Source organism: Loxodonta africana, chromosome 7 (genome assembly GCF_030014295.1).
Source record: "Loxodonta africana isolate mLoxAfr1 chromosome 7, mLoxAfr1.hap2, whole genome shotgun sequence".
Classification (NCBI taxonomy): Eukaryota; Metazoa; Chordata; class Mammalia; order Proboscidea; family Elephantidae; genus Loxodonta; species Loxodonta africana.
This window is the reverse complement of record NC_087348.1, coordinates 15757929-15780280: the sequence shown is the minus strand read 5'-3', so window position 1 is coordinate 15780280 and position 22352 is coordinate 15757929. Positions and strand designations below refer to the sequence as shown.

The 22352-nt window shown below is 43.2% G+C and overlaps 1 protein-coding gene across 1 annotated transcript in view; it reads right to left on the bottom strand.

Moving 5' to 3' along the window:
* The window catches only part of OSBP (oxysterol binding protein), a 35452-nt gene that overhangs the window by 8423 nt on the left and 4677 nt on the right, over positions 1–22352 (bottom strand). Inside the window, exons 2-9 of the mRNA XM_010599140.3 lie at positions 21622–21830; positions 19615–19865; positions 15904–16102; positions 15556–15658; positions 15184–15238; positions 14874–15005; positions 5854–6099; positions 3021–3141 (exon numbers count right to left, since the gene is read on the bottom strand). Of these exons, the coding sequence (XP_010597442.3) occupies positions 3021–3141; positions 5854–6099; positions 14874–15005; positions 15184–15238; positions 15556–15658; positions 15904–16102; positions 19615–19865; positions 21622–21830 (1316 nt within the window). The remainder of the gene's footprint in view (positions 1–3020; positions 3142–5853; positions 6100–14873; positions 15006–15183; positions 15239–15555; positions 15659–15903; positions 16103–19614; positions 19866–21621; positions 21831–22352) is intronic.

Sequence of the window (22352 nt, the reverse complement as noted above, 5' to 3'; positions counted from 1 at the left end):
AGTAACAGTGTAACTCTAGCTTCCTAGTAACCACTAATGAAAAGAACACTCTAATTGTGACTTAGCCACATCTTTCTTACACAAAATATTAAAGTCACCATGATAGGTGACATAGTGGTTAATTGCTACAGCTGCTAACCAAAGGGCTGGCAGTACAAATCTGCAGGCGTTCCTTGGAAACTCTATGGGGCAGTTCTACTCTGGCCTATAGGGTTGCTATGAGTCGGAATAGACTCAACGGCATTGGGTTGGTTTGGGTTATGATAGTTGGAGCAGCAGCGATGACCAGGATGATGATGAGGAAGACAATGGTGATAATGACATTAATGATAATGACAGCAACCCTGGCAAGAGCACCACCACGTGCCAGGCACTGTAATACATTCTCCTCATGCATTACCTCATTTAATCTTCACAGCCATCATGAAAATATTTGCTTTACCTAAATATATCTTCAGTCTATTGCTCAACACTCCCTTCACCACCACTACAGTTTAAGTCACCATCATCTCTTGCCTGAACCTCTGTAACAATCTTCTTTTGGTCTCCCAGTTTATCCTTTCATCCCTAGAGTCTCTAGTCAAAGCGATCTTTTAAAAACGTAAGTCATATAAAGTTATCACACTATATAACGACCCTTGATTACTTCCCACGACACTTAGAATAAAACCCAACTCCTTACCATGGCATATAAGACCCTACAAGATCTGTCCCCAACAGCCCTTCTGAAATCATCCACCACTTACCTCGTTGCTCACTCTGAATCAGCTGCTATGGCCTTCTATCATGGATTGAAGTGTGCCCTCGCAAAATGTGTTAGAACGCTGACCTGTGGGTGTACTCTAATGTAATATAATATAATCACGTTCCATAATGCAATGTAGTCATTAATCAGTTCAGGTCATACCAGTATAGGGTAGATCCTAAATCTTACTTCTGGTTTATATGAAGAACAGAATAGACACAGATGCAAGTACAACTGGGGCAGACAGGCACCACATAAGGATCACCAAGGAGCTGAGGAATGCCAGGGCTGCAGAAGCTAAGAGACAAGGACCTTCCCCTGGTGCCGACACCCTGAATTTGGGCTTCTAGCCTCCTGAACTGTGAGATAGTACCTTTCTCTTCTCTAAGGCACGACTTGTGGTGTTTCTGTTAGAGCAGCACTAGGAAGCTAAGGTATCTTCTTACTGCCTGTCAAGCATGCCATGCTTGCTCCCACCTCGGGGCCTTTGTCTTGGCAGTTCCTTCTGTCTGGGACACTCTTCCCCTAGTCATCTTCGGTTATTTAGGTCTCTGTTCATATGGAACCTTCTCAGAGAGGGTTTCTTTGACCACTCTACCCATGAGACTACTGACACACATACATCTCTGTTTTTCAACCATTAATTCCTAGTTCCCCTTACTCTATTTTCTTCATAGAATTACCACTGTCTAAAATTATGTTATTTATGTATTTGTTTACTTTTTTTACTTCCCAAAAGAATACAAGCTAAAGGAGATCTGTACTGTGTTGAAAGATGGACCCCCCAAAATTCACGTCCACCTAGAACCTCAGAATATGACCTTACTTGGAAAGAGGTTCTTTGCAAATATAAGCGCATGTGACATTGGAGGCAGAGATTGAAGTGAAGAGCCTACAAGCCAAGAAATGCCAAGGATTGCCAGGAACCACTGGAAGCTAGGAGAGGCTTGGCACAGATTATCCTTCAGAGTCTCCAAAAGGAACCAACCCTGCTGACACCTTGATTTCGGACTTCTGGTCTCCTTAACTGTTAGAGTATAAATTTCAGTTGTTTGAAGCCATTCAGTTTGTGGTACTTTGTTCTGGCAGCCCTAGGAAACTAATACAAGGTCAAGGTAGGTTTTGCTTACCATTGTATCCTCAGTACCTAGAGCAGTTTCTGGCATACAGTCAGTGCTCAATTATCTGTTGATACCTCAGCTGCAGGTACTATTATCCCCTGTATTAGTCTCCTACTGCTCCTGTAACAAATTACCACAAACTTAATGGCTTAAAACAACCCAGATTAATTTTCTTACAGTTCTGGAGGTTAGAAGTCCAAAATCATGGTGTCGGCAGGGCTATGTTCTTTTTGGAGGTTTAAGGGCAGAATCTGTTTCCTTGCCCTTTTCAAATTCCAGAGGCCACCCGCATTCCTTGGCTTGAGGTCCCTCCCTCAAGAACTGTGGGTGGCTATGAAAGACTAGAAACACAAAAAAGAAAGCCATCAGATAACAGCTACTGCCAGCTCTTTCTCTTGGGACTCACTTGGTCTCTTTTCTCTAAACATCTGCTCTGTGCTTCTTTCTCTTTCTGTAGACCAGTGTTCACTCCTCAGCACACACATGGCCAAACACATCTGATCCAGTAATGACAGCAGCAAGAATCTCTACGACACTTTTTGAATAACTTTATTTCCCCCAAGGTATCGGGTCTCGAACACTGTAAATTAGGATTCTTCTTCTCAGGTCTTATCTTTTTGATCTTGACACACAATTAGCTTGCATTCCAACAGGATCTTTTAAAATCAAGTTTCATCTTACCTAGAAGTTAGCCATTACATAAACTATACCCAGCTCATCCGGTAGAGAAAGAGAGAGAGGAAGGAGGAGAAAAGGGGGAGGGACTAGCCTGGAAACCTAACCTTGCAATCACAAGAGTTCTGATTAACAGACAGAACCTAATTTCTAGCATAATGTGGGAAATGACACCAGTTAAATGAAGTCAGATAGAATGAAAAAACAAATGTATTTCAGAATTTCTGTTCTAAGATAGTCCTTAAAGATGCATTACATATAACCAAGAAGACAACTTACAACTGGATGGGTTCACAAAGTCTCTGACCCCCTCACTCATTTGGTAATTGAAAAGCTAAATGACCTACCCAAAGCCACAGACCTAGTGAGGCTCAGTGCCCGAATCAGACCTCTGGGATCCTGCCTCCTAAACCTTCTCCATCATGTCAGGAAAAATTTTATTCCTGCAGCATCAATACCTACAAACACGGTGGCCTTACCGAGGGGCATAATGGAGAGGTATTTGCCTCGAAACTTGCTGGTGATTTTGATTTCTTGACGCAACGTCCAGCCATTTTTGGACTCAGCATGGTGCGCAGCAGCAGGGGGATGATGACTCACCTGCAAGAAATTAGAGGTTCAAATTAAGAAAGGAGAAAGAAAAGATGCTGTTGTTGTTGTTAGATGCCATCAAGTCAGTTCCGACACAGTGACCCTGTGCACAAAAGAACGAAACATTGCCTGGTCCTGCACCACCCTCACAATTGTTCCTATGCTTGAACCCATTGTTGCAGACATTGTATCAATCCATCTCATTAGGGGTCTTAATTAGCTACTGATAAACACCTGAGCAAATAATCTGAGAAGCTGGACTACATGAAGAAGAAAAGGGCATCAGGATTGGAGGAAGACTCATTAACAACCTGAGTTATGCAGATGACATAACACTGCTTTCTGAAAGTGAAGAGCACTTGAAGCACTTACTAATGAAGATCAAAGACCACAGCCTTCAGTATGGATTGCACCTCAACATAAGAAAACAAAAATCCTCACAACTGGACCAATGAGCAACATCATGATAAACGAAGAAAAGTCTGAAGTTGTCAAGGATTTCATTTTACTTGGATCCACAATCAACAGCCGTGGAAGCAGCAGTCGAGAAGTCAAAAGACGCATTGCATTGCATAAATCTGCTCCAAAGGACCTCTTCAAGGTGTGGAAGAGCAAAGATGTCACCCTGAAGACTAAGGTGAGCCTGACCCAAGCCATGTTATTTTCAATCGCATCATATGCATGTGAAAGCTGGACAATGAATAAGGAAGACCGAAGAACTGACACCTGTGAATTGTGGTGTTGGCGAAGAAATTGACTATACCATGGACTGCCAGAAGAACGAACAAATCTGTCTTAGATGAAGTACAGCCGGAATGCTCTTAGAGGCGAGGATGGTGAAACTGCCTCTTACATCCTTTGGACGTGTTGTCAGGAGGGATCAGTCCCTGGAGAAGGACATCATGCTTGGCAGAGTATAGGGTCAACGGAAAAGAGGAAGACCCTCAACGAGGTGGACTGACACAGTGGCTGCAACAATGAGCTCAAGCATAATAACGACTGTAAGGATGGCTCAGGACCGGGCAGTGTTTTGTTCTGTTGTGAATAAGGTCGCTATGAGTCGGAACCGACTCGATGGCACCTAACGACAACATCAACAAAAACATCTGAAATTCACATCTTATGTTTTTATAGTCACTACCGTAGGGTGTTTAATGATCAAGTCCTGAAGGAAAAGGGATGGCATGCCGGGATGGCAGGGACTGGAATTTCTACAAACAAAACATCCAAGCAATCAAAAGGTCACCCCTCTCATTGTGGAGAGACTGGAACACTTATACGCTGCTGGTGGGAATGTAAAATGGTACAACCACTTTTGAAATCAATTTGGTGCTTCCTTAAAAAGCTAGAAATAGACCTACCATACGATCCAGCAATCCCACTCCTTGGAATGTATCCTAGAGAAATAACAGCCCTCACACAAATAGACACATGCACACCCATGTTTACTGCAGCATTGTTTATAATAGCAAAAAGATGGAAACAACCAAGGTGCCCATCAAGGGATAAATGGATAAACAAATTATGGTATATTCACACAATGGAATACTACGCAGTGATAAAGAACAATGATGAATCCATGAAATAACTCATAACATGGAGGAATCTGGAAGGCATTACGCTGAGTGAAAGTAGTCACAAAGAACAAATACTACATGAGAGCACTATTATAAGAACTCAGTAAAAGGTTTAAACACAGAAGAAAACATTCTTTGATGGTTACAAGGGTGGGGAGAGAGGGAGGGAGACGGGTATTCACTAACTGGATAGTAAAGACAAGTATTATTTTAGATAAACGATGGACAACTCACAATATAGGGGAAGTCAGCACAAATGGACTAATCCAAAAGCTGTGAAGTTTCCTGAATACAACTAAACACTTTGAGGGACAGAGTAGCAGGGGCAGGGGTCTGGGGACCATGGTTTCAGGGGACATCTAGGTCAATTGGCATAACAAAACGTATTAAGAAAACGTTCTGTATCCCACTTTGGTGAGTGGCGTCTGGGGTCTTAAAAGCCAGCAGGCAGCCATTTAAGGTGTATCAATTGGTCTCAACCCACCTGGAGCAAAGCAGAATGAAGAACACCAAAGACACAAGGGAAATATGAGCCCAGGAGAAAGACAGGGCCACATAAACCAGAGACTCCATCAGCCTAAGACCAAAAGAACTAGATGGTGATCGGCTACCAACCAATGACCACCCTGACAGGGAACACAACAGAGAATCCCCAATGGAGCAGAAGAAAAGTGGGATACAGACCTCAAATTCTAGTAAAAAGACCAGACTTAAAGGTGTGACTGAGACTGGAAGGACCCCAAAGGTCATGGCCCCAGACGCTCTGTCAGCCAAAAACTAAAACCATTCTTGAAGTCAACTCTTCAGACAAAGATTAGACTGGCCTATAAAATGATACTGGTGAGGAGTGTGCTTCTTAACTCAAGCAGACACATGAGACTATGTGGGCAGCTCCTGTCTGGAGGTGAGATGAGAAAGCAGACGGGGACAGGAGCTGGCTGAATGGACACAGGAAATATAGGGTGCTGTCACATTGTAGGGAGAGCAACCGGGGTCACGTAACAATGTGTGTGTATGTTTTTGTAGAAAAAACTGACTTGAATTGTAAGCTTTCGCTTAGAGAGCAATTAAAGAAAAAAAAAAATAACAAAGTTCATCCTTCTCTTCTAAAAGGAAATGTGTTTGAGTCCCCAGGCCCCTTTACCTGCTCACAGAGGGATCGATACCCATTCTCCTCCAATCGGTCCAGCTCAAAGGTCTCCCCAAGGAGCGAGTTGAATGGTTTGCTGGTACGGAAGACAGTGGTGGAGTAGGAGGACACGGTGAAAGCTGCAACGTAACAGAGCTGTTCTAGAGAGTTCTCACATTTTGCAGCTCGGTCTAACAGCTCATGGTATTCCAGATCCTCGGTAAGGCGCTGAAGCATGGACAAGGGCTCATTAAAGTTTACCTGTCAGGAAAAGAACGGATATGAAAACTTTGCCCACACACCTCTGGAAGACAAGTTAATTTTTTTGGCAAGCACAGAAACAGATACTAAGATGGCAAGACAAAAAATCAAGTCACCGGGAAGAAGAGAGGCCTCTACTCAGTAGAACAGCTCGAAGATTTAACTTGCAAGCAGCCCATTCTCCCTTGTCAACTGCTCATGTCAGGTGAGCAGTAGGAATCACCATTTTCAGTTACAGTATGTCACCAACTGTAAGCTCTCTGAGATGGGAGCTGTGCCTCTGTTCATCATTCATTCCTGCGAGTCATCGGTACTTGCCCCATAGGCGACCATCATCAAATATGTGCTGAACAAATGACTAAAAGAAGATGTATTTCAGCGTAAAAGTATTTAAAATTTTGGGGGGAAGGAAAGAAAGTATAGCAAATTGCTAAGTACAGGAGTGAAAAGATCACATTACTAGCTTCTCCTGGACTAGATGATTGTTAAGTCCCAGTTCAGTCTATATCAGGCCATGATTCTGATTTCTTCTCTGAGGTTCCTGGGCCTGGGGTGCTCATGATGAGGGGTAAGGGAAGCTGTGAGGGCTTCCACCTTTCAAGCTTTAGAGCCAGCTTAGGGGACTCAAGCACTGGATGAAGTGCCTGTTTGTGTGTGGACTTCTACCCAGGAAGACGTTCATTTGCTCACTTGCTCATTCATTCCACAAGGACTTATTGAGTCCTTATGTGTGCCAGTGGGAGAAAGATGTGGCAAACTGATTCCATAAAGATTTAGCCTAGGAAACCCCATGAGGCAGTTCTACTCTGTCATATAGGGTCACTATGAGTTGGAATCAACTCAACGCCAATGGGTTTTAATGAGTTTAAGTGTGCCAGACCCTACGCTCCACACTGTATAAAACAAGACACCATGTCTCTGCCCATCTTCCCCCCAAAATTAGCTTCTGGACTGGAATTAAAAATGACTTTATAATTTTAAAAAGTACTATAGAAAGAAGTTAGGTTCCCAGGCTAGCCCAAAAACCCACCCACTGCTGTCAAGTCGATTCCAACTCACAGCGACACTATGGGACACAGCAGAACTGCACTATAGAGATTCCAAGGAGCACCTGGTAGATTTGAACTGCTGACCTTTTGGTAAGCAGCCATAGCTCTTAACCACTATGCCACCAGGGCTTCTCATTAAAGCTAATTTAATCAACAGTACAGCTGACCAAGCTTGAATATCACTACCCCGAGTTTTAAGTTAAGATAACAGAGGAAGAAAAGTGTTTCCTTTCAATCACACAGAGCTGGCCTTAAGCAACATTTCAGGAAAAAAAAATTTTTTTCTTTCCTACCATTCCACATTTCTTTCTACATTTTTGTCCAACCTCCTACCCAGAAATTCCTGAGCTACGTGTTGATATTGTTGCTATTAGTTGCCATCGAGTTGGCTCTGACTCATGGCACCTTTATGAGCATCAAACAACACGCTGCCTGGGTCCTGTACCATCTCCATGATTGTTGGTATGTTTGAGTCCATTGCTGAGCTACACACTACCCTAATGTTTACTGCCCCTCCCCAATTACAAAATTAATTTTCTAATTTTCATTGCAACGAACTCTGAAAACAAACTATAAAGGAAAAAAAATTACCTAAAATCCCATCACCTCAAAATAATCATTATTATTATTTTCACATTTGTTTCTATACATTTTACACATTTTAAAAGACAAATAATACAATAAAATCAAACCAAACCCTTTGCCTTTAAGTCAATCTGACTCATAGCAATCCTGTAGGACAGAGCAGAAGTGTCCCATAGGGTTTCCAAGGAGTGGCTGATGGATTTGAACTGCTGACCTTTTGGTTAGAAGCTGAGCTCTTAACTACTGTGCCACCACGGCTCCATATTTTAAAAGATAAGTAATACAATAGAGCTGGCTTTTTCTCTGAGAAATATACCAAGCGTTTCTCTGTGAACATTTCCCAAAGAAGACAGAGCCACAGGACCAACATTAGGACACTCCCCCTTTGGAGGCAGGATCTACCCTGCCTTAACCAAAACACTGTACCAGACTCCAAAACCAACATCTTTTCTACACTGAGAGAAAAACAGCATGGTAACAAAAATGCACATTGTGGGGTGACAGGCTGATTACACCCTAATCTGCAAGAGTATTTTTTAAAGAGAGTGCTTACTGGATCATAATAAATCATGGATAGCACTGCATAGAAGAGGAATTCAAGAACACTTAATTGTGCTCATGAGGAACCTGCAGACAGATCGAGAGGCAGTCGTTCAAACAGAACAAGGGGATACCGTGTGGTTTAAAGTCAGGAAAGGTGTTCATCAGGATTGTACCCTTTCGCCATACCTGTTCAATCTGTATGTTCAGCAAATAATCTGAGAAGCTGGACTATATGAAGAAAAACAGGGCGTCAGCGTTGGTGGAAGACTCATCAACAACCTGTGTTATACAGATGATACAACCTTGCGTACTAAAAGTGAAGAAGACTTGAAGCACTTACTGATCAAAAAGATCAAAGACCACAGCCTTCGGTATGGATTACACCTCAACATAAAGAAAAAAAAAATTCTCACAACTGGACCAATAAAGCAGCATCATGATATACAGGGAAAATATTGAAGTTGTCAAGGATTTCATTTTACTTGGGTCCACAATCACCACCCATGTCAGCAGCAGTCAAAAAATCAAAAGACACACTGCACTAGGCAATCTGCAGCAAAAGACCTCTTTAAAGTGTTGAAAAGCAAAGATGTCACCTTGAAGACTAAGGTGTGCCTGACCCAAGCCATGGTGCTTTCAATCACCTCCTATGTATGTGAACTCTAGACAATGAATTAAGAAGATTGAAGAATTGATGCCTTCGAATTGTGGTGTTGGAGAAGAATATTGAATATACCATGGACTACCAAAAGAATGAACAAATTTGTCTTAAAGGAAGTACAACCAGAATGCTTCTTAGAAGCAAGGATGGCGAGACTATGTCTCACATACTTTGGACATGTTGTCAGGAAGGATCAATTCTTGTAGAAGGACATTATGCTTGGTAGAGGGTCAGCGAAAACGAGGAAGACCCTCAATGAGATGGACTGTCACAGTAGCTCCAACAATGGGCTTAAGCATAACAACAATTATGAGGATGGCACAGGACTAGGCAGTGTTTCCTTCTGTTGTACACAGGATCGCTATGAGTCAGAAGCAGCTCGATGGCACCGAAGAACAGCTTATTAATTATACCAACAAAATCTCTAATTGGCAGAATTTCAGGCATCATAAAGTAATGTTTCCACTCATTTTGAGGAAAACTGGGGGGGGGGGCAGGGCGAGCTCCACTGGTGGCTGCTAGACACATCAGCACTGCCTACAACTAGAATCAGCACGTCCTTGAGCTGGGACATTCCTCTTCCTTCACGACTGTCCCAGAAACCATAGTTTCTCTACAAGCACCCAGCTTTTCATACTGGTCATTTCATTACTCAGGAGCTTGAGTATTTAAAGTGAAAGAATGCAGGGAGAGTTGAGCAGCCAAAAAAGACAATCTAGACTTCAGCCAGAGCAGGAATATATAACCAGTGGTAGGCTACAGGGACAAAGACAAGCAGCAAGATGACGACAGCCCAGTGGTTGCAGCATCCAGTAGAAGTTAAAACCCTGGGGGGTTCAGCAGGTATCCAACACAAACTGGAGCCACACAGCAGCTGCCAGAGCACTGCACACGGTGAAGTGAAAGGTGAGAAATACCTTGGGGTTTCTCTCTTCCTCCCTGCTCCAGTCTCCTACCAGGACCCTGCATCAGCAGAGCCCAGCCACATACCAGCAGCCTGAGAGGCCTGAGAAACCCTGCCTCAAGGGATCAGCTTTCCTGTGATGCAGAGCAGAGGAAGGGTGAGGCCTGGCTCAGTGGGCAAACAGGCACCGGACTCCAAAGTCAATAGGGAACAAGCAGTGGAGTAGGACAGAGGGGTCGCCTAGACCCAGAAGCTATTTCTAAGCAGAAACTTCATCTCTGAGGCTGCGACAACCTGCTGGTCGTTCAGTACTTGCCTTGAGGCACCTAATGCTCCAGGCAAGCTGAGTTTCTTCTCAGGACCCCAGCGAACCAATTATTTTATGCTTCTCCAGCGTGCTTACTAATGAATGGCCTTTTCTTATTTGGAGCATCAATTTTTTTTTTAAACAAAAATCCCACATATTTACAATTTACATAGAAACCTATTTGTTCTCCAAGACGCAGTTCATCCATCAATGAACTTAACATTTGCTGAGTGACACATATGTGCCAGCACTGAGCTAAAACCCGTAAACCCATTGCCTTGAATCAATTCCAACTCATAGCGACCTTACAGTACACAGCAGAACTGCCCCATAGGTTTCCAAGGAGCAGCTGGTGGGTTCGAACTGCTGACCTCTTGGTTAGCAGCTATAGTACTTAACCACTGCACCACCAGGGTTCCAGGCACTGGGATAAACACCAAGGACATAAAGACTAATAATACACAGTCCCTGGCCATAAAGAATAGTCTCTTGAGAGGGAATATACACACGGTCCATAAGCTCCAAGAGGCAGAAGAATGCTCTATTTCTGTATGCTAAGTACCTGGCTGTGAGCAGAACCTGCTAGCCACTCTCCACTACCAATTCTTCCCTTCTTTTACAATAAACCAAGCCAAACCTGCTGCTGTTGAGTAGATTCCAACTCATAGCAACCGGGAAGGACAAAGCAGAACTGCCCCACAGGGGTCCCAAGGCTGTAGTCTTTACCAGACAAGTTGTGGAATGACATCAAGGACATCATACATGAAGAAAGCAAGAGGTCATTGAAAAGACAGGAAAGAAAGAAAAGACCAAGATGGATGTCAGAGGAGACTTTGAAACTTGCTCTCAAACATCAAGCACCTAAAGCAAAAGGAAGAATTGATGAAGCAAAAGAACTGAACAGAAGATTTCAAAGGGCCTCTTGAGAAGACAAACTAAAGTATTATAATGACATGTGCAAAGAGCTGGAGATGGAAAACCAAAAGGGAAGAACATGCTCGGTGTTTCTCAAGCTGAAAGAATTGAAGAAAAAATTCAAGCCTCGAGTTCCAATAGTGAAGGATTCTATGGGGAAAATATTAAACGACGCAAGAAGCATCAAAAGTAGATGGAAGGAATATGCAGAGTCATTATACCAAAAAGAATTAGTTGATATTCAACCATTTCAAGAGGTGGCATATGATCAGGAACTGATGGTACTGAAGGAAGAAGTCCAAGCTGCTCTGAAGGCACTGGTGAAAAACAAGGCTCCAGGAATTGATGGAATATCAATTGAGATATTTCAACGAACAGATGCAGCGCTGGAGGCGCTCACTCGTCTATGCCAAAAAATATGGAAGACAGCTTCCTGGCCGACTGACTGCAAGAGATCCATATTTATGCCTACTCCCAAGAAAGGGGATCCAACCGAATGTGGAAGTTATAGAACAATATCATTAATATCACATGAAAGCAAAATTTTGCTGAAGATCATTCAAAAACGGTTGCAGAAATATATCGACAGGGAACTGCCAGAAATTCAGGCCGGTTTCAGAAGAGGACGTGGAACCAGGGATAACATTGCTGATGTCAGATGGATCCTGGCTGAAAGCAGAGAATACCAGAAGGATGTTTACCTGTGTTTTATTGACTATGCAAAGGCATTCAACTGTGTGGATCATAACAAATTATGGATAACACTGTGAAGAATGGGAATTCCAGAACACTTAATTGTGCTCATGAGGAACCTTTACAGAAATCAGGAGGTAGTTGTTTGGACAGAACAAGGGGATACCGATTGGTTTAAAATCAGGAAAGGTGTGCGGCAGGGTTGTATTCTTTCACCATACGTATTCAATCTGTATGCTGAGCAAATAATCCAAGAAGCTGACTGTATGAAGAAGAACGGGGCATCAGGATTGGAGGAAGACTCATTAACAACCTGCATTATGCAGATGGCACAACCTTGTTTGCTGAAAGTGAAGAGGACTTGAAGCACTTACTAATGAAGATCAAAGACCACAGCCTTCTGTATGGATTGCACCTCAACATGAAGAAAACAGAAATCCTCACAACTGGACCAATGAGCAACATCATGATAAATGAAGAGAAGATTGAAGTTGTCAAGGATTTCATTTTACTTGAATCCACAATCAACAGCCATGGAAGCAGCAATCAAGAAGTCAAAAAACACACTGCATTGCGCAAATCTGCTGCAAAGGACCTCTTCAAAGTGCTGAAGAGCAAAGATGTCACCTTGAAGACTATGATGCACCTGACCCAAGCCACAGTATATTCTATCACATCATGTGCATGTGAAAGCTGGACAATGAATAAGGAAGACCAAAGAAGAACTGACGTCTATGAATTGTGGTGTTGGCAAAGAATACTGAATATACCATGGACTACCAAAAGAATGAACAAATTTGTCTTAGAAGAAGTACAACCAGAATGCTCCTTAGAAGGAAGGATGGCGAGACTGTGTCTTACATCCTTTGGACATGTTGTCAGGAGGGATCAGTCCCTGGAGAAGGACATCATGCTTGGCAGAGTACAGGGTCAATGGAAAAAAGGAAGACCCTCAACGAGGTAGACTGACGAAGTGGCTGCAACAATGATCTCAAGCATAACAACGATTTTAAGGATGGCTCAGGACCGGGTAGTGTTTCGTTTTGTTGTGCACAGGGTCACTATGAGTCAGAGCCAACTCGAGGGCACCTAACAACAACACTTACGGATGCAGACTGCCACATCTTTCTCCCATGGAGTAGCTAGTGAGTTTGAACTGCCAGCCTTTTGGTTAGCGGCCGAGCACTTAACCACTGTGCCACCACGGCTCCTTTCTTTTACAACACAACCTCCAATATTTAACTAGGCCATACCACCTAGAATCAAAAACCAAAACCAAACCCAGTGCTGTTGAGTCAATTCCGACTCATAGTGACCCTATAGGACAGAGCAGAACTGCCCCATAGAGTTTCCAAGGAGCGCCTGGCAGATTCAAACTGCCAACCCTTTGGTTAGCAGTTGTAGCACTTAACCACTATGCCACCAGGGTTTCTGACCACCTAGAACAAGTCTTCATTTCCAGCTTTTTGTCCAGCTAGCTGTGGCTGTATAACTGAGATCTGGCTAAAGAGATTTCAGTGAAAATGGTTATATGATTTCCAGGAAGCACCTTTCTTGGTCTCCTCCAGCTGAGTATGCCTTTCTTCTCTTTCCTTCTTCCTGCTGACTGGAATGAGACTCTGATGGATCAAGCAGGAGCAGCTACCTTGGCCCTAGGAATTGAGGCCACAGGCAGCAGAGCCACAGGAAGGAGAGGACTCTGGTCCCAGCACTGGACTATGTACCAGCCCTAGACCACCTACCTCTAGACTTTAACAGGAGATTGAGTTAAGTCCCTTACTTTTTCTGTAAAGCGCTTAATAGTAAATATTTAACCTCTAAGGGCCATATGGTCACAACTACTCAACTCTGCTACTGTAGGGTGAAAGCAGCCACAGACAATACATAAATGGATGAGCATGGCTGTGTTCTAAGAGAAGTTTACAGACACAAACATCTGAATTTCATATCACCTTCCCATGTCACAGAGTATTATTCTGGTATTTTTCATCCACTTAAAAACCATTCTTAGCTGGGGGGCTGTACAGATGGTGGCCAGATTTAGTCTAAGGGCCATAGTTTGCCAACCCCTGGTTTAAGGAAATATTTTTTGAGTCTGTCCTTGACAACGAACTTACACCTAATGAGACACAGAACCAAGCAGATAACAGGCACTCAATAAATGCCTGTGGAATGAACGAGCAAGTGATACATGCTGCCCAGGGAGAAACAATGGAACTTGCTGGAATACAGGCGAAAGACATCTCACCCTGACCAGATGTATCGGTGAAGGTTTTACTGAAGGAGATGACACTGAATTCCAAAGGAAAGAGTGTTAGCCACGGCAACAGAAAAGTGGGTGGGGAGTGGATAAAAAGTTCAGAAAGAAAGACAGGGCAGTGTACACAAACACCCTGAGGGAAAGGACAACAAGATGCCTCCGAGTACCTGATGGTAACTCACCATGACTAGAGCACAGGATGTGGGGCCGGAGCAGTGCACCAGGAGGAGGAAGTACCCGGCCTGGTAATGAACCTGGGCCATCTGCAAAGCCATCGGGATCCAGGTAAAGGATTTTAAGCTAGGGACTGAAATGACTACATCTGCACTTAATAAAAAAAAAAAAAAAAAATTGCTCTGGCAACAGTGTGGGCAGATTGGAGAAAAGCAAGACGGATGCAAAGAGGTCAGCCCAAACACCATCTTCGCCATGGAGATGGTTCTCTTTTTCCTGGTTGGAATGAACTGTTTTTCTATCCGTGTTCCCCAAACGTTTGTATGTATACTATTTCCCAGTGCTCTGTAACAGAAAATCATATTTTGTACCTCTTTTCATGTGTTTCTTTTAAGCTGCAGTCTTTAAACTATAGGAACTAGGCCTTATTTATGTTTGCGTGCCCCCAGCACATCCAGCATAGCAATCTGCTCATAAATAACTGTTACTGAACAAATGCACCCGATTTGAGGTGATCTGGGGACATACCAGATGCATAGCCAACACTAAAGCAGCTAATTTAAAGGGACAGTTTGAGACTACGAAGGTAACAAAGACCATGCCAGCCGGGCCCCGCTACGTGGCGGGGCTGTCACGCCAGCACTCTTCCCAATGGGGCCCACCTACACGTGTAAGAACCTCACCGGCATGGGGATCTTGGAGAGCTCTTTGCCAATGCAGTTCTTCATGATGCTCCACAAATTGAGGCTATAGTTCGGCTTGTATGGTATTCTGGTTCTCTTTTCCTTCTTGGTCTCCTCCACCTGATGCTTGTACTGAGAGCAAAAGCAATGCCATTTAGTTACCCATAAAGAACAGAAAACATGGTATTTATAGCCCTTCCCTTCCCCTGTGATAAAAATCAAGGTTTACTGTCTTAGCTCTTTACAAGCAAATCCTTGGGAATCACAAACACCAATTCCCTCACTGTGACCACTCCCACAGGAGAGCTACCTGTTCATCAAGGCTGATGTCGCTGCTGGCTCCACTGATATTGCTGCCGGTACGTCTACATGAATGGGAGATATATGAGAGTTAGAACAAAGATCAGCGATTGGGTTCTAGACTTTTCTTTACAAAGCAGAATGCCAAGCACGCTGCGTAAACCTGTATTATGAATGACCAAAGGACAACACTTAGGGTATACAGGAGTTTAAACATCTCCAGAGAACTTGTTCATGTAAAAAAGTTGACAGTTTACACTTACTCAAGGAAAAGAGTCCACATTATCTTAGACAACATCAACAACTATGAGACTTCCACTTAAATGTTTCTAACCTGATGGGCCGATATGCACATATTCTCCAGGAGTCAAGGATAACTTACTTGTGGCCCAAGTTTTCAGGCATGGTGATGATCTCAGGAGCATCAAAAAATTCATTCTCCTCATCCTCATCACTCATGTCTCCTTTGCCCGAGCAGCACTGATCTACAAGGAGAGAAGTCTCGTTCATTTACTTTGGCTATGTTGACCAAACACCTGGCAAGGCAGTATCTCTAAAATACGAACCACGAGCATTGCAACAAATGGTACAAAGCATGGAAAGCCAGAAGTAGTAAACCACTCAATTCCAGTTTACAGAAGTCATCGATTCCAGAGAATTTGGACTTCTACCAAGTGCAGAAAACCACCAGCTGAATCAGAACTGGCCACCCGAGAACTAAGCATCTTACCTTTAGCAGAACCTGCATTGCCAGGAGTGTTTGCTGGCAGCACCGTGGCTCCTCGGAACGCCCTCTCCAGGTGGTTGTGCTGCTTCGCCAGCTGCTCAAGGGTCTCTTCCAGTCGGATGCGCTGGTCTCTTTCATACTGCAGTGATTTCTGCCATTTTTTGCTATGGGTCTGGGCTAACATGAGGAAGTCTCTGCAGGCCTGTTAAGGGAAAGCATAGATATGCGTCACCTCGACTCAACCTGTCAGAGATTCCCCTCAGGCCACTGTCAGCCTGTTAAATAATCTTATTCTGGGAACTTCCACTGGAAAATTACAACGAAAGGCTCTATTACTCCAGGTATCAGTGACAGCCAACTCTGTGCTGCAAGCAAGGTCCAACCCAGAATAAAGTACACACGATTGTCACGGTTCTTTTACATTTTCCTGGTCATAAGAACCAAACAAATGCCAAGTGAGCAGTAAACCTAGACAAAGTATTTGTGGGAGCAACACAAACGGCAAGTATATGAATGGCACCAAAAGTCAAAATCTACTGACTGAAAGTAAGAGAAGGAAAAAACCAGGGATGACTGCTTTCAATAAAGTCTTGACTAAACTGAAGTCTAGGCAAAAGTACTGATTTTATTAATCAAGTCTTGACTAAACTAAAGCTGAGAAATTTACACACTGAGATGATAGAATCTGCACTGAATAAGACCCAATAGGAGAAAACTTATATGGACAATACTTTTGTCACCAAAGAAACAAGTGACTCAAAATTCAGACACTACCTAAGGAATCAAAGAAGAGATCTAGAGAAAAACATGATTTTGATTTTATTAGTCCCATCAATGGCTCCCCACTGGTACTAGGATCAAATCCTAAATACTGGTTATCAGCATAAAAGGCCCCCATAGTAGGGCTAGAACCTGCTTTCCGGCCTCCCCTCCAGGAGTACCTACCCCTGCACCCTACCATGGAGCCCCGCTGAGCTGCTCAGCATTTTCTGGACATGCAGACTTCTTTCAGGCCTCTTTACCTTAGCATGTGCTATTCCCTCTGCCTAGAGTCCCCTTTCTTCTCTACTTGGCCAAGTGGTCTTCATTCTTCGAGACCTATTATAAATGTTACTTCTTCTATGACACCTTCCCCTAGTCTCATGAGCAGCCAGTCTCTTCTCTACACTTGTATAGCACTTTGCACCTGTTTCTATTTTACACCATTCAAGGCTGTATTATGGTTGATTTCAACAACCCTGTGAGGAGACTGCTAGTACCATCACCATCTACAGGTAAGAACCCAGGTTACAGAGAAAGCAGGTTGCCCCAGGTTATACAGTTAGACGCGGGCCCCAAGCACTATATTGCCTCTCTTCACTAAGAATACTCTTACTAGTCCTCCAGAATTTAGTTGAGGCTTTACCTCTATAATCCTCCTGGTCCAAGCTAAACATCTCCACTGTGCTACCATATCATTTCTATCATAATACTTATCACCTCCATAATGATTAGTTTACCTCTCTGCCCTCTCAGTGGACAGAATCTCCCTGAGGGCAGGGACACTGCATTTACTTTATATCCCCTGGCATAGTACCTAGAACATAAAAACCAAACCAAACCAAACCCACTGCCATTGAGTCAACTCTAATAGTGATCCTGCAGGACAGGGTAGAGCTGCCCCACAGGGTTTCCAAGGATGTTAATCTTTATGGAAGCAAACTACCACATCTTTCTCCCTCGGAGCAGCTGGTGGGTTCAAACTACCGAGATCTCGATTAGCAGCCAAGCACTTAACCACTGCGCCACCAAGGCTCCTTACCCAGAACATAGAAGGTACTTAATAATGTTCAATTTATTGATACACTGAGACTGCCAAATTTACTCCCCAGCTCAGATTACTTTGGTAGTAAGAAAAGTTATATCCTAAGCAATCAGGAAATTGAGTGAAATGTGTTTCTCCTTTTGACATAAATTTTCCTAGCTACTGCCCATCTAGAGACCCAATCCTCGTTTTTAACCTGCACATTATACTTATAGCCTTGCCATCATCACCTTAAATGTTCAAAGGAAATAACACTGGCATAAAAAATGCTCTTCAAGCAATCACCACCTATGAAAGGAGCAGAGGCAGTGCACCCAGGGAGAACAGAATGAAGAAACGCCTCACCTCTGACTTCAAAAGGATTCCTTTTAACACAAACTCTGGACATTTACAACTTGGGAAGAAACTGCCTCAAGGAACAAAGATGAGTATATTTTCCAAAGGTGCTTTATTTAGGAAATTTTTCACATCAGAGTAGAAAAAAAAACCTGTCATGGAGTAGGTATTCACCTGACATGCATAAAAGGTAACATGAATATCGGGAGGCCTTCACTTCCCACATTGTTCTAGTTGAAAAGTGTATAAATTTGCCATTGATTAACTGGCCTGTATGATTTATGACGTTGTCCTGATCACAGGAAGACCAGAAAGGCAGACACATAATCACTATGCAGCATGACAATTTGGAGAAAGAGTACAATGATATCAGAAACACAAGCATCACTGCCGATTCGCGGGACGATCCCGAGGAATAGTTAATTTTCCTGCAATCCTTCCTCATTAGTAAGCAGAGAAAATCATCTGTCTTTTTTCTGCCTTGTGCAAAAGTGTTCAACACGACAAAAAATGGTATAAAAATAAAGCCTATCACAACCGTCTATCCAGGAACAAAGGGGTTAATTCAGAGACTAGATTTTCCCATGGTCACAAAAAAAGTCCTTTGATCTGTAGGAGGAACTAACGCAGCTCTAGGCAAAAGTCTTTTATTACTCCTTGAACAAGCGAAATCTGGCCCTAAGGTAATTTCATCCCATTTAATTAAACATTTTTTTAAAAATGCATAATCCCTTTCTCACAGAATATTCCTCTCACTTGCTGCATGAAACTTTTCCTAGTGTTTTTATGTGGCAGCTAGCTGAAAAAACCTGCCAGGTGAGAACCAGTCACTGGCAGAGGAAAAACTGCCTTGTTTAAGCCACATATTCATTTCCTACTTACCACTAAGTATCTGAACTATATCAATATTGCCAGTCATGCTTTGTGTTTACCTGGGGCCTTTCACTCAAGCAGCTGAAGTATTCCACAAATCAACGACAGCCACCAGAGGCAGGGGTCGTAAGGAGGTGGAAGCTTTGGCTCCTTCTTTTTAAAACCAAGGAATACACATGAGATTAACTAATATTAAAAGGCTCTTACTAGTACTGATCTACCCCCCACTTACCACACTGTAGGCAAGAATACAACAGCAAGGTAGTAATAACATTCCAACTTAAAGCTCAAAGAACATGACAGTTGAAAGGACCCATGGAGACCTTTTAGACATAACAGATAAAGCGAGATTAAAAACAAAAACAAACAAACAAAGAAAACACCACCCAGCAACGTTAAGGGACTCAGTGAGCATCACCATCAGATGTCCCTCTGGTCGAAGAAGCAGGACTGGAATGCTGGACTCCTAGTAACTCCCAGACTGGAGCAATTGAGCACTAATTCCACAGAGTTGTTCTCCTGGCCACCTGAGCTGAGCATGAGAGTAGTTTCAGCTGTGCTGAATGTAACTGAAATCCCTGGAGCAGGGAAGCAGGGCCTAATGTTCTGTGCCACACCTGATTATAATTTTCGGGCATTTGGGGAGTTATATTTGAAAGTGAGAAAGAACCAAAAATCAACACAACCCCATTTGCACTTACGTTAATCATGGCATTGGATGTTATCCTAAAGAGTGTGGCCCGTTCGTTGACCTGTTTGATCTTTTCATTGCTCTCAGCAGGCAGTTTCAGGGACTCCAGCTCACTGAGGGAGCGCTGCAGAGCTGTGCCGTGCTTGGCTATCAAGTCATTGCACGTGCTCAGGTCCTCCACTTTGCTGGACAGGGTCCGGAGGGTATTCTGCAGCTCAGTCTTGTCAGTTTGTGAGACAGATTCTTCATCTCCTGATTCATCTGTAGGGGTGAAAAAGCAAGGGAGCAGGACTGAGTGTCAGAGGCCTACCAACTCTGCCCACAGCCAAGCCGGGGACTGTACATTCTGAGAGGGCTTGCCAGCACCAAGTGATTTCTCTACATTGTTGTCCACAGACCATCAGAAACACCCGTGGGGCTTCTTAAAGGTGCAGTCTCTGGTCCCATCCTCAGAGACTTTGATTCAGCAGGTGTGAGCTAAGGCCCAGGACTCTGCATCTCCAACATGCTGCCCAGGTAATTCTGATACACACTAAAGCTTGAGAACCACTGACCTAGAGGACAAGATGGAGAGGCTGAATGGCTCCTGGGAATGAGTTGCTGAATCTCTGACCTCTAGCTTGCCAGTTCTGATCCAGCCCGAAATAATGGTTAATGAAAATCTACAATGTTTGGTGGGTCTTATGTGAAATGGCCCCTGAATTTATATCTTTTATAACAAAGAACTCAGTAACTTCATGATGAACTCATTAACACTGAGGACAGCATGAAATCAATACAAGGTCTTACATGAATAATTCTCCAATCATAAGTCAAGCAGAGCTGCTATCATTTTTGTACTCAGCGCTTTGTAACTGCAAAGTGCTTTTCTAGCAGCGTCACTTCCTTTGGGAAAGCTAACATCAGCACTAAAGTCAAAACCAGAGAAGTAACGAAAGACCTGCCTATTTGCTAGACAGAGAGGTGGGACCAAAGTCAAAATATAACCTGTTACAAAATGATTTACAAAGCAGTGAATTTTCTTTGCAGTGCTTAATACGTATTAAATAAACTATGGGAAATGACAGAGGGTAATAAAACAAAGAGAATAAAACTCAGCAGGTTACCATCTTGGTTAGCTGTAAGGGAACACGTGCAGTATAATTAAACTATTAACATCCCAGGGGAATATCCTACCGTTGTTCTTAAAGAAGCTAAGGTAGCAAAATGAAAATTTTTTCATAGAAAAGATCACATACAATGATTCTGGCAGACTACCAAGACTGTTAAAAAGTGGCACAGTGGTTAAGTGCTCAGCTGCTAACTGAAAGGTCAGTGGTTCGAACCCACCAGCTGCTCCCTGGGAGAAACCACCTAGTGATCTACTCCGGTAGATTACAGCCTGAGAAACCTTATGGGGCAGTTCTACTCTGTCCTATAGGGTTCCTATGAGTCAGAATCCACTCGAAAGCACACAACCCACCAAGATCTTTAGTTTCAACTTAACTAAAAAACAGTTAAGAAAAGTCAAAAGAAGAAACCATGAACAAATCTGAATTGCGCGTTGGAATAATCCTAAGACTGACCTTCTTATTAAAAAGAAACAATTATTTCTCAACTTTAAGCTAGTCAATTGGTACTAACAGCAAAAGCACAGCAATTATGTACGCCTCTAGGACAAGAATTTCTCAATCTTGGCACTCTAGGCATTTTGGGCCAGATAATTCTTGGTTGTAGGGGAATGTCCTGTGCATTGTAGGCAGCATCTCTGGCCTCTACTCACTAGATGCCATTTGTGCAAACACCCCACCTCCCCCCACACAGCTGTAACAACCAAAAATGTCTCCAGACGTTGTCAAAACCACCACCCGTTGAAAATCACCACTCCAGAAGAAATACTGCATGGATGAGTAAAAGCCTGAGATAGCTACGAGACAGGTGATAATCAAATGACAGAACACAACGAGGACCAAAATAAGATGTGCACAAAGAGAGGCACACAGAAAATTCTCTCAGCATGGTGTTCTTTGCTTCCTACCCGATTCTGCCAGCATCTTCACAGCCTTGGCCTTGGCCAGCTCCAGGGCTGTCACCCAGCGCTGCCGCTCCACTTCTGAGCTAGCCTTCAGGTGGTAGGTCTGAGCACCCCCATTGGAAATGATGAAATTGCAGGAGTCCTCCACAGTGATGTTGGCTGTGGCGAGGTTGATGGTACCACGGCAGGTATGCCTCATTTCTGCCTTTGATCTGCAATTGCAAAACAAGGACAAGCTAAGTAGAAAGCTGACTAGTGCTCTATCTTCCATCACGTTCCATTTCTTTTCATAACTCTAAGCTCTTTGGAAATACAACAGTCTTTGGAACCGGCAAGTTCTAGTCATATTTCCCTGAAATGGCCCCATAAAATTGAAGAAACAACTGGTTGGGATTTCCTTTTGTTTCTGAGTTGGATGTTATTGCCCTGCTGGTCCTCTCACCATTACCTTTTTTAAAAATAGGCTTTATCGAGGTATAATAACATACAATGTTAGTTCACCAATTTCAAATGTGCAACTCAATGACTTTAGATAAATGCATACAATTGTGTAAACACCACCACAATCAGGGTGTAGAATATTCGCATCACTCCAAAAAGATTTCCCATGCCCCTCTGCAGACAGGCATTAACTTTTTCACTTAGCAAGTGATGATTACAAAGAGTTTACAAACTCATACAACAAATTTTGAGTAACAGCCTCATTCTCTAAGAGAAAGAATAGCTCCACTTTA